The 12,671-nt window shown below is 39.2% G+C and overlaps 2 protein-coding genes across 2 annotated transcripts; both read left to right on the forward strand.

The window, feature by feature from the left end:
* The first annotated feature begins 1,211 nt into the window (after positions 1-1,211).
* On the forward strand, positions 1,212-5,217 carry LOC117391572 (Golgi phosphoprotein 3-like). The gene is made up of 5 exons (XM_033989405.2): positions 1,212-1,630; positions 2,079-2,210; positions 2,421-2,535; positions 2,620-2,780; positions 3,094-5,217. Exons 1-5 carry the CDS (start codon positions 1,424-1,426, stop codon positions 3,355-3,357), a joined length of 879 nt encoding a protein of 292 aa, XP_033845296.1. The 5' UTR covers positions 1,212-1,423; the 3' UTR covers positions 3,358-5,217.
* Positions 5,218-8,060: 2,843 nt separating this feature from the next.
* Positions 8,061-12,053, forward strand: pstpip2 (proline-serine-threonine phosphatase interacting protein 2). The gene is made up of 14 exons (XM_033989403.2): positions 8,061-8,180; positions 8,512-8,612; positions 8,857-8,931; positions 9,286-9,320; positions 9,415-9,521; positions 9,597-9,659; positions 10,145-10,237; positions 10,323-10,368; positions 10,445-10,524; positions 11,226-11,324; positions 11,395-11,491; positions 11,586-11,670; positions 11,738-11,772; positions 11,855-12,053. Exons 1-14 carry the CDS (start codon positions 8,148-8,150, stop codon positions 11,908-11,910), a joined length of 1,005 nt encoding a protein of 334 aa, XP_033845294.1. The 5' UTR covers positions 8,061-8,147; the 3' UTR covers positions 11,911-12,053.
* Positions 12,054-12,671: the final 618 nt, after the last annotated feature.

Below are 12,671 nucleotides of genomic sequence, written 5' to 3' on the forward strand. Positions count from 1 at the left end.
CAGCACTAGTCCAAAGGCAGCACTAGTCCAGATACAGCTCTAGTCCAGATGCTGCACTAGTCCAGATGCAGCACTAGTCCAAAGGCAGCACTAGTCCAGATACAGCTCTAGTCCAGATGCTGCACTAGTCCAGATACAGCACTAGTCCAGATGCAGCACTAGTCCAGATGCTGCACTAGTCCAGATGCAGCACTAGTCCAGAGGCAGCACTAGTCCAGATGCAGCACTAGTCCAGATGCAGCACTAGTCCAAAGGCAGCACTAGTCCAGATACAGCTCTAGTCCAGATGCTGCACTAGTCCAGATACAGCACTAGTCCAGATGCAGCACTAGTCCAGAGGCAGCACTAGTCCAGAGGCAGCACTAGTCCAGAGGCAGCACTAGTCCAGATACAGCACTAGTCCAGATGCTGCACTAGTCCAGATGCAGCACTAGTCCAAAGCACTAATCTAGAGGCTTTGAAATACACTTTTTACTACATCAGGTGGATGTGGGGGCGTGGCAGTACTAGTTAGTTAAAGATGACAATAATTTAACTTATTGTTATAATTACCAGTGTTTATGTTCTGCCTGTATAAAAACTAAACACGAAGGAGCAAAGCATCAACTTGAATCAGTGAAGAAATTACCCTCAACAACACTGCCACCATGTGGTCAGAAGTGTTACTGCATTTTGCACAGGGAGAGAAGGGAGCACTTTAAAGGTGCATTATGTAACTTTTCTAGTGAGTCCACCTGTGTGTCTCCATGCTGTGTCTAGAATGTTCCCTGCTATGGCATTAAAAATGTCTACTCTGCATTTTCTCTATTTGTTTTTTATTGCTAAAACACCTTCAAAATGAACCGTCAGTGTGAGACTCCACACTGCAAATAAACTGTAAATCACCTGCACCTGTCTGTTTGGACATACAAGTGTTTAAAGTCATACTGCGGAACACTCCAGGCAATGCAAAAACATCTCCATGGTGACAGAGAGGTGCTGATTTCCACCTGTCCTAGTCTGTAGAGCAGCTTCTGTTAAAGCTCCACTGGACAGAGGAGTTTGAGCTGATGAACATTCTGTGGGTCCTGAGGGCTACATGTTTGTTTGGTGGTTTATTCGCATTTCGTCTGCCCCATGTCTAAATGTGTGAAATATACAAGAACACTGTATAAACCCACTGTTCCCCACGCGCCCTGAACGCAGCAGGTGCGTTCACGGCTCCGTCAACAGTCGACGTCACAGCGCGCGGCGCCATGTTGGATCAGGAAGTGGGCAGAGGCGGAATGTGAGTCGAGCTGAGCGTTAACGGCGTCTTTATCCGCTCGGCCACCGTTTACAAATCTCACCTTTAACAATCAGCTTATCTTCATGCTGAGGCGCTCTCTGACCGCTCAAACACGCACATTTATCCACATCTGATCGTCTGACAACAGCTCGAGCCATGACTTCTCTGTCTCAAAGGCCCTCGGGCCTCGTCCAGCGGAGGACCGAGGCCATTCGCAGCGCTGCGGCCGACAAAGAGAAAGACTCAGGCGGCGAGGAGGAGGAGGCCCGCCGCGGGGACGAGGACGACGACAAGGGAGACTCCAAAGAAACTAGACTCACACTGATGGAGGAGGTGCTGCTGCTGGGCCTCAAGGACCGAGAGGTGAGCGTCCAGTACACACAGACACACACAGAAACACACACACAGACACACACAGCTCACCTAAATGTGTAAGTACAGCATTAACACATACACACCGGTGGATTATTCAAACCCAGAGTCATAATCTTCACCTGAGCTCATAAATGTGCTGGATGCGCCTCCTGTGTTCACCTCTGTGCCAAACTACTAAAATGTTAAAGACTTTTGTTTTTTTTGTGTTTTTTTTAATAGTTGCACTGTTTAGTTTTTACGTTTCCACACGGTGTAACCTTTGCACAAACTAGATCTTACTTTCCTAAAGGACACGGCAGACACAGAGTTCTTTACATTAACATTTGACAAATTGCCAGGAGCAACGTCAACTCCTGTTCAACCTGGAAGTGAAGCAGCTCCTACACGTCAGCTCAGCCCGTGCACTGCTGAATATTTGCTCTTTGCTTCTTTACAGGGTTACACGTCTTTCTGGAATGACTGTATTTCCTCGGGCCTCAGGGGATGTATGCTGGTGGAACTGGCCCTCAGAGGACGGCTACAGCTGGAGGCCTGTGGGGTGAGGCGAAAAGGCCTGCTGTCCAGAAAGGTGAGATTCAATTCAGCTTTATTCCAGATTCATGGGCCATTTTTAAATTCATTGGTGTTACTATATTTTAAAAGAACAGCCTGTCCTGCCTCATGTGAAAATGAACTCCTCTGATTTTGCCGAGCTAATTATACTATTTGAAAGTGTGAATGATCAGCTGCTACGAGTGCCTAACTTGTAATTCCAGTTTTTGTTTCTTTTGTTCCTTAGGTAATCTGTAAATCAGATGCTCCAACAGGCGATGTGCTTCTAGACGAGGCCTTGAAGCACATAAAAGACACACAGCCTCCAGAGACTGTGCAGAGCTGGATAGAGTTGCTCAGTGGTGAGAATACATGGTCGTACTTCTAGACACACAATTACAGATGATTGTTAAAGTTTTATGGCCATTTGTTTGTGTGTTCTTCAGGAGAGACCTGGAATCCACTGAAGCTGCACTATCAGCTTCGAAATGTGCGAGAGCGTCTAGCAAAGAACCTTGTTGAAAAGGGTGTTTTAACCACAGAGAAACAGAATTTTCTTCTTTTTGACATGACTACACACCCCCTGACCAACAGTACAATTAAACAGGTATGATATCCTGTATGTTTGTATTTAATTATTGGAATAGTTTGGATAATTCAGATGCCCTGTTACATTGTTCTATTCAAAACCAAAATTTAAGATCCTGCAGATTATTTTTGTACATTATGAGTCAAAAGGACTGACTGAAAAACAACAAACAGATACATTGGCACTGAATGTTTCCTGCCTCATTCAGTTTGAGATATAGATATAGAGAGAGAGACATAGAGATATATTTATAGATAGATAGATATATAGTGCATCTTTGTTGCATTTGTTTTATTTCTTAAGAATAACATTTTGTACTGCTGCCTCTCAGCGTCTTGTGAAGAAAGTTCAAGATTCGGTCCTGGAGAAGTGGGTGAACGACCCACATCGGATGGACAAGCGTGTTCTGGCTCTGATCCTCCTGGCCCACTCCTCTGATGTGTTGGAGAATGCCTTTGCCCCTCTTCAGGATGACCAGTACGACCTGGCCATGAAGAGAGTGCACTCGCTGCTAGAGCTTGAGCCTGAGAAGGAGAGCACCAAGCCCAGTGCCAACGAACTGATGTGGGCTGTGGTGGCTGCGTTCACTAAATGAAAAATGTTCTTCTGGTGGACTGGAAGATCAGAATATGGTCTCTTATATTTAATTGGTTGAAGGACTTTCATTCAATGAGACAGACTTCACTTAATAAGACAATCTATTTTTGGTTGGGGAGCCTGTTTGTACATCTATTCTGGATGATATTAGGGTGGTAGTCCATGCTAACCCAGTGTAATCTGATTGGTGGTGGGCTACACCAAGTAGCAATTGGTTTGTCTCTGAAAAGACCAGTGACTGGCTGCTTTACACTGCGATAGACACAACATCTTTCCACTCCGAGGCTGGATATGCTCCAAAACATCAAATCAACACTTAGACTGATGAGCCTCTTAACGGCAGAAAGACAAAAGCCTGTGGCAGCAGTGGTCCTGGTGAATATGAAGATTTACATGGGGCCAAGTTTCCCTTTAATACCAAGGAAACATTGTATCTCCCTCAAAAAGGTGTCTGTCCACACTCCTGCACACTGCGTTCTTCTTTCCCAAAGTCTATGAAAGGATAAAGTTAAACGCCTGTTATTTGTGCTTTTACCCCTCCTCTGTTTCCATTTCTCCATTCCATATTGTGTACGAGTCCACTTTTGATATACAGCAGATACAACTGAATCTTTGTCAGAAATGTAATATCCTTTCTTTCTCATTTTAGTCTGTATCAACCGCAGACAAACGATAAATTATCCTTGACAACTGATTTTTTGAGCCAGCTGATTGGATATGAAATCACACCGATATGACCAAAACGAAAAGTGAACCTCAAATTTAACTCATTTTAATTTCCTGTTTCCTAGAGTCTTTTTCAAACTTGCATAATGTTACTTGTCTTTCATTTTAATTTAGTATTTGTTTCTTTTCTTTTTACTTTCTTTTTTTTTTGTTAGCAAATCAGTGCTTGAGCTTAATTTGTCGACTATTTTGCACAGTAAGCAGTCTGCTAAATCAGTAGTAAAGATATATTAATATGTCAGGCAGTCCACCAAAAATGAGATTATAAGGTTTACTGTCAACTGCCATGGTCAAAAATATTTGTATTTTAAGCTTTTGAGAGCATCTATGACCTATTTAAAGATGCACCAGCTCTTTTTTCACTTCCTCTATACTGGCTGTGGTTCGCTTCATGAGATTATTCATTCAGGCAAGTTGTGGATCAGTAAAATGAAATACAATGGCCATTTTAAGGGGACTTCAAACCAGTACTGTCATAATGTAACACTAAGCTTAAATAACGACCTTGGTGTCCAGTCGCCAGGCAGTATATACTTACGTTTTCTAACTTTCAAGAACAAATGTTACAGCCTTCCTGCGTACACGTTAGAGCGAAATCAACATTCTGAATCGCAATTTGACCGGCTTTCGAGGCTTTCCGCTTTCTAATTGTGTTTTTAATGTCAAAAATGTAGTTCTTAAGGCTTGTGTTACTGTTGTTTTGAGCGTTTAGGGTTACTCGGGGCCCCCCAAACGAAGCTGCAAGACTGAAATCGTTCCCTCGTGAGCAGGCCATTGCAACATAAAATCATACTCAAAAGTACTCGGACTCATTTGGCTTGACAGCTGAGAGTAATGGATGACAGCACACCACAATTTATGACATAATTAAGTTCTGTATTTTTCTACAAAATATGAAAAACTGTTGCCGTGTGTTTACAGCAGGAGGCATGCATGCTTTTGGTTGAGGGCTGAGGTACAGAGAGCGTATGTAGCGAAAGAGAAGAGGCTTGTATGTAATTATTAGTCATTTTATGTGTACGATCTAATGAAATTCAATGAAAGGGATCTTCTCCTCTATCCTCTATAATTCTGTATGCTTTTATATTATCACAGAAAATAAAGTAAGGATCCTTTAAGTGCCTGAATTCTGCACAGTCGCTGTTGTTGTGTTTTCTTTAAGCTTAAAAATACATTTGTTATTAGTTTATTTGGTCGTTTTGTACCTGAGGTGAACATTTATCATTGTTTTACATCGTTTAAGTGGCAGTTTGTGGGAAAAACGTTGAGAAGAAACGTACAAAAATGATACCTCGCAGCGGATGTCGTCAATATTCTCCGGAGGTGTGACGCTAACTGTAGGCACTGCTCTGTCTGAAGCTGTTTTACTCGAGTTAGGCTTTAATCTGAGCTTTGATTTAACACAATCTGAGCATAAACAACTGATTTACTGGAAGTACAACACGTGAGCTGATTTGTGCTGTTAGACACCGCCCTCTCAAACAACATTACACGTAGTTACAAGTTTTTTCAATTAGTCACGCACCTTTTTTGTTGAAAATCAAACCCTTAAGCAGCATAAACAGGAACGCTTGTATTGTACTGATCCCAAACTCCTGCAGATGTGTTGTTTAAATCAATTTTGTAGTTTTTTTTGTTTCTTTTTTTTATAGTTTCATCATAATTCTTGTTTACTGTAGGCCTTTGTTAATGACACTTGCCCGGTAACACTTAAGGGATTTCCTCTATGTCGTATCTGCTGCATGTACAACCAGGAAGTAAAATTATAAACGTCACCAAAAATTTAAAACCAGAAAAGTAAGCAAAAGAATTGAGTTAATCCTTAATCAGAAAATTATATTAAATGTGAGCAATGAATTGTGAAATGAGTAGTAGTCTGTCCTGTTATAGATTTCACAACAAAAAAACAAACTAAAAATAACTAAACTAGAAAAAACCAGACGTAATTCAGGGTTTTTATTGTAACTTAATCAAACCAGGATTGAACCAAAGTCTCCACCAAGTTTAAACAATTACAGCAGGATTTAAAAAGGCAAAACACTCCAAAATCATCCTGTGAACCAAGCACTGCACAATGAGTCTGAATAATAATAATGATAACGATAATAATGTGGCATATTTCCATCATCACTCCTCCTTTTATCATCCTCCACATTTAACGCAACAACAGAATAACATCATCTACTGTTTAACCCTTTTTATTCTCATGAAATAGATTGCATCAGCCAACTTCCTCTTCGTTTCCACGTCCATGTTTTTGGTGACTTCAGCATTTTGCATCTTGCGTCCCATGAAGCGCACGAGTCGTCATCATCGGGCTGGTTCCATGTCCTCTGGGACCTGTCCTCAGGGACCTGTCCTCAGGCGTCTGAAGTTCTTTTACACCAGCACCAGCCGAGAATCCAATATCTGAACCAGACCCGTCCTTTGTGGCATCCTGAGTATTTTTTTTGCCCGCTTTTCTTTTGTTTGTCCTCACGGTCCTCATGACAGTTCATTTGATATGACTCACATAGTTGTAGTACAGTAAAAGTTCCACAAGTTTGTATTTCCAGTAAAGAGTGTCTCCGACTTCACGGAGCTCGAGAGCACACTGCACAAAGGCGGCTGTCTCATCTGAAGACAAAAACAGATGATTAAACACCTCATTTACACAAGAGATGTCTCATTAAATCCAGATTATAACACTTACCACAGTCAGGCATTTTCATGGTACAATATCGTCTGTGAAGAAGATCAATAATCCAAAGTGTATTCTCTTCGTGGCTTGTTTCTCGATGGTTGTGATCAGACAAAAAGAAAGAAGTCTGATCTGTTATAAGCAGGTGAGCTTAAAAAACAACTGTGACGCAGCGTGAGGAATCCCCTGACGTAAAGCCAAGTTCCTCCCCCTTTAAGTGCCCTGTTTGCTGTACCTTTTGTACTTCTTATTTTACCAAGAACAGCTATTATATAAAAGCAATACATTTCAAGAACCTGATAATAATGTAGGCCTATCCATTAGTATTCAACAACTTTTTTGGCATAGTACACAGCTAGAACTTGAGATAATTGGCACGTTAAATGTACATAAACACATATAAACTTGCTCTATGTGGGCTATAAAAAACAGACTGTGGTGTGTTCACATCTGGAGATAAAACCAACATATTTTACAGAAGTGTCGTCTTCATATAAATAGGATGAGAAAGAAGGAAATACAGTTGCATTTCTTGCAGTAAAGCTTGAACTCATGATAAAATAATGCCGTTAAACAGGTCCACTCCATACACTAAGCAACAACAACATGAGTCCAACATGAGTCTTGCTTTAATCTTGTTGTGATAAGATAAACCACAGCTGACGTAAAAAAGGGTTTGTTTTCGTCTGGATCTGTGTTAGTGCTGACATAACCCACGCTGAAAACAACCAGGACCCATTGTGAAATTCAAAATGTACAGAAAGTTTCCAAGTTTCCTTATTATTATGACATTATGTTTACAAGTTGAGGCATGCTCACAGTCACATGCAACAGCAGCCTGCTCAAACTCTGCTGTGACTCAAACATACGTATTTACACTCAATTATAGCTGTTTTTATTGCAATCTGTTAGCCTTTCCACAGATCTGACCTGTAACCTGTATCCTGCTTAGGCTTTAACCACTAGAACACTGTTTATTAAGTGTGTATGGCTTTTCTTTTATCATTGTTTCATCAGTCTGTATCTTAAAACCCATCCTAAAAAAGAGATTACGGTACATGTCTGTGTCCCTCAGCTCAAGGACAGAGGCGTCTTTGTGGATAAAACGTCCACACACTCACACACTCACACACTCACACACTCACACACTCACACACTCGCTCGTTGCCATTAGAGGGCAGCACAGTCAGACTTTTCTAAACTCAGATTCACTTTGCAGATGCGGTTGTGATATGTGTCAACACGCATGGATGTGTGAACTACTATTTGTCCATTGGTCAGCTCAGCAGCCAGCCTCCGCACGTAATGACAGGGCTGCAGGGCAAGAGACTTTACAGAAGTGTTAGAGCAGCAGCCTGTGCCCTGATCTTATAGGCGTAGATATGAAACACCTGCATTTTAAGGATCATTTTTGGGTAAGTTTTGTTTATACTTGATCCATCTATAGCCTAACAAACAACTTAATACATTTCTGAGGTTAGTTTACTGTTGAACTCCCTCATATAACTCAAATTTATTGTTGCTCGCCTTATTTTGACGTCTGTGCTTGTAATTTAAGCCTAATAACACAAGATTAAACATCACATTTAGACTTTAAGTGATGGTGTTTGGTGATTTTTGTGTCTGAATCCCGCTTCAGTGATTCAACAGAAACAGAAATACGCCTTGTTTTTGGGATGTGAAAAAAGAACTTTAAGAAAGACTTTAAGTTGTGTAATTAACGTGTTCTTTTCTCGCGTGATACAGAACAACGAGTTAACCAGCACTGCAGGATATGATGCCATTATTCATTATCACAATGAGGGGAAAAGGACTTGTAAGGAGGTGGAGGATTTTCTGAAAGCCAGGTAAAAAAAAACACACAAATACAGTCTGTTTACATCATATTTTCACTTAAGGCTCAATCTAAAAGTTACATTTCCTCAGTCTTACAAGTCAACTTTTAATAAAACAGCCATTTGACCTTTGCACAAATGTGGCATAAAAGATGAAACTATTACACGGTTAAATTATTTACAGGACCGACTGCCAAATCCAACTATGTTATCAATGTTTGTCCACAAATGTAAATACGGCATTGCTTCCTTTTAGAGCTGCAATTGAAGAGAAATATGCTAAAGACCTGCTGGGTTTGTCAAAGAAAGTGTGTGGCCATAATGAAATGAAGTAAGTGAGCTGCGTTTTTAATGCTGTGGTTTTGTTTATTGCAACATACTGTGGCGTCTCAATTCTGAAAGTACATGCAACTAGAGTTTGGTCCATGCATGTGAATTATATAGAGTCACGCACATGTTTACAGTGTGAAGTTTAGTTCCTTTTATGTCAGCGATCACGTGGACCTGAGTGATTTTAGGGCATAATCAGTTTGCGTGTGCCTCACAAGAAGGAAGAGGAAGATGGCAAATTGGTAACTGAGTCTTATATAGTTTTACTGCACAGCTTTATTCATAAAAAACTGATTTGTATTGCAATAACGAGCTGGATTATAACACTAACATGTCTTAAACGTGTCTCTTTAAGCACACTGAAAAGGTCTTTGGACATTTTTAAATTGCGTAAGTTTCATTTTTATCCTGACTTCCCTTTTTCCCATATTCAGTAACACAAATTATTACGTGATTAATGGTTGTAGATAATTTAATTTTGCAGAAATGGAGCATGTGAGTCTGGCTCATCTGCAGCTGGCGCAGAGCATGAGAGAGGAGGTCAAAAAGCTGGAGGACTTCAGAGAAAAGCAAAAGGATGCCAGAAAAAAGGTGTTATTTTTGACCTTGCTCAGCACATTCGTAGTTTTTAGGTTTTTGCTCATAATTTCACTCTCGCCGCTGCAGATAGAGCAACACATGGACGCGCTGCACAAACAGAAGGCGTCACAGTTCAAGAAAACCATGGATGTAAGTGTCAAATCTGACAAATGACGTATAATCTGGTGTATTTTGTGACCAGCAGCACCACAGATCGCAGGACAGGTCAGAATCGCCTGGTAGAATTCACAGTTTGACCTGGTTTACGGTTGATATCTCTATAATTACTCAACCCACGCACATGAAACAAAAACTAACACAAAGTTCATCGTCTTGTCAGTGCAAAAGTACATTATTTTTTTCACAAAGGTGCAGGAAAGTGGTGCCAGGAGGTGACTAATGTTGGTTAAAACGGCTTTAAGAGGTGGTGGGGTGATCAATAAAGCAAAGTTTACAAAGCCAATCCCTGACAAATAACCATAAGAGAAACTTTTGTGGATTAACCCCCTGAAAGCAAGCTATGAAATATGTTTCCAGGCAATTACACTGAGATATGCAAGAGTAAATATGTATAAAAATGTAATTCACGCGCAATGTTTGTGGATAAAAGTATTATCAGTGACTTTTTTTTGCAGTCAAAGAAAACTTATGAGCAAAAATGCAGAGATAAAGAGGAAGCAGATCAGAACGTTTATCGAAACACCAACAACTCCAAGAACATCGAAAAGGTAGAGTCGTTTTCACTTTCGTTCTTTTATAGGTTATTAAATTATGGAAATCATGTAAACTAACTGTGTTGCTGGTTGTTTTAAGTTTAATGCAAAGGCGCAGCAGGCCAAACTGAACTCAGAAGAAGCTGGTGAGTTTATTAGGACAAACGTGATGCTGCACTTTACACTATATGGTTGTTTATGACGTTAATGTTGTTAAAACAGATAAGATATACCAGCAGAATGTCTTTACACTGGGAAGTATTAGAGACGAGTGGATGAGGGAACATATGAACGCATGTGAGGTAATGTTTGTTTTATTTTTTGGACTTTTCTAAGATCACTCATACCGCATTTACAAAGAGAAGAATTAGATTTATTTTACAAATTTGTTTTTAATTTTATTTATTTTTTAAACTGTTTATTTTCACGGTTTTCACAATAAAAAATAAATAAATACATATAATAATAATAATAATAATAATAATAATAATAATAATAATAATATACAAACAAAAGAGAAAAAAATGATAATGATAATAAAATAAAATACATATATACATACAAATTTCCTTTTAGGTTTTTTTTACTGTTTATTTTCATGGTTCTCACAATAAAAATGTAATTAATAATAATAATAATAATAATATAGAAACGAAAGAGAAAAAATGAATGATAGTAAAATAAAATACATATATATACACACATATACATGCACATATTTACACATACACCCATATACATACAAATACATGCATCTACACATATACATACACATAAATGCACATATACATATATTAAGGACAAAAAAAGAAAAAAAGAAACACACAAGGGGGACACTGTCATTACCAACAGGAACCAAAAATTTATTAAAATTAGTGGCACATTTATAATTAATGACAATGGGCTGCTCATTAATGCAAAGCTACATTTGAGAGAAGAGTTTAAGTTTTAAAAGTCTGAAATGGTCTTAATTATAACTGAACCTTTTTTTTTTTGTCCACAGATATTTGAACAGCAGGCGATAGACAGAATAAACATTGTCCGAAACACAGTCTGGACCCATTTAAACCTACTCTCCCAGCAGTGTGTTACTAGTGACGACGTAATGAGAGCTACTACAAGTATTTTCAGAGTTAAATATTCAGTTTTTACATGATATTTTGTCTTTACAGCTTTACGAGGAAGTTAGAAAGTCTTTGGAACAATGCAACATCCCGGAAGACCTCGACCACTTTGTAAATCTTAGAAGAACTGGAGACAAGCCACCAGGTGTGAGGGGAATTCAGAAACACCTGGCTGCTTTTTTTTTGTGGGTTTATTCTTTCGTTTTTTTGTTTGTTAATGATGTGAATCCCTTTCTCAGGACCACTTGCGTATGAAAACTTCTACAGTGGTCAGAGAGCTCCACTTGCAGCACGTCCTTCTCAAGTTCCTCCACCCGTCAACAGGTAGTGACTTTATTTAAGTGAAACAATCGGTTCATTTCTGTGTTTTAATGTAATTATGTATTTAAAGGAGAGAGGCACTGCCAGTTCCAAGTTGCCCCAGTGGTACGTCCAAGTTTTGTGTTGTTTTTTTTTCTTTTTAAACCACTATAAAAGTACTAACATCAGTATTTTGTTTATTTTACAGACGGAGCAATCTACTCTACGGTGCAAGATGCTAACTACAGTGTGGTCAGATACTAGCGACAAGATACTGCGACTAGTGTGGCACCTTAAAAAGTGTAAAAAAACAACTTTGTGCATGTTCAACTGAAAGCGTGTCATACTTTTAATATTTATTTATGTGTTATTTGCAGTGTAGGATAGTTCGGATCAAAATCTTAAGACCAAACTAAATGCAAAACGTAAATATAATAAAAAGAAAATGCTTCCACAGTCAGGAACTTTACCATCCATCCCATAAATGTTTTTAATTATGACTTATTCTCCTGAAGGCGTCTATAGAACAATACAAGAGATAAGACGAGACAGTAAATCATGTCCTTATCTACCCATTTTGTCGGATATAGATGAACTAAATTATTCTACTACGAAGATTTTCCTAATATTAAATCAAACAATATTAACCTATGTCAGGGGTGTCCAAACTTTTGTCATTAAGGGCCAAATATAAAAACCCAGACAAAGCTGAGGGCCGATTGAGGGCCATAGACTCGTCGCAAATGCAGTGAATATGTCAAATCTGCGTTATTAGACCTTTATTCACGCTTACATCCTCAATTTGACACATTAAATATTTGATATGGGCTTGTTAAAGTAGATTTTCAGAGATATACAGTAAAAAGTAATGTTTAAAATCATATGGGCCAATTCACCCAGACGTTTGAGGGCCAAGAAAAATTGGCCTGAGTGCCGAATTTGGCCCCTGGGCCACAGTTTGGGCATGCCTGACCTATGTAATATCTCACAAAATGAAATGAGGAACAGTGAGGAACAAATGCCCT

The sequence above is a fragment of the Periophthalmus magnuspinnatus genome, chromosome 23 (genome assembly GCF_009829125.3).
Source record: "Periophthalmus magnuspinnatus isolate fPerMag1 chromosome 23, fPerMag1.2.pri, whole genome shotgun sequence".
NCBI lineage: Eukaryota > Metazoa > Chordata > Actinopteri > Gobiiformes > Gobiidae > Periophthalmus > Periophthalmus magnuspinnatus.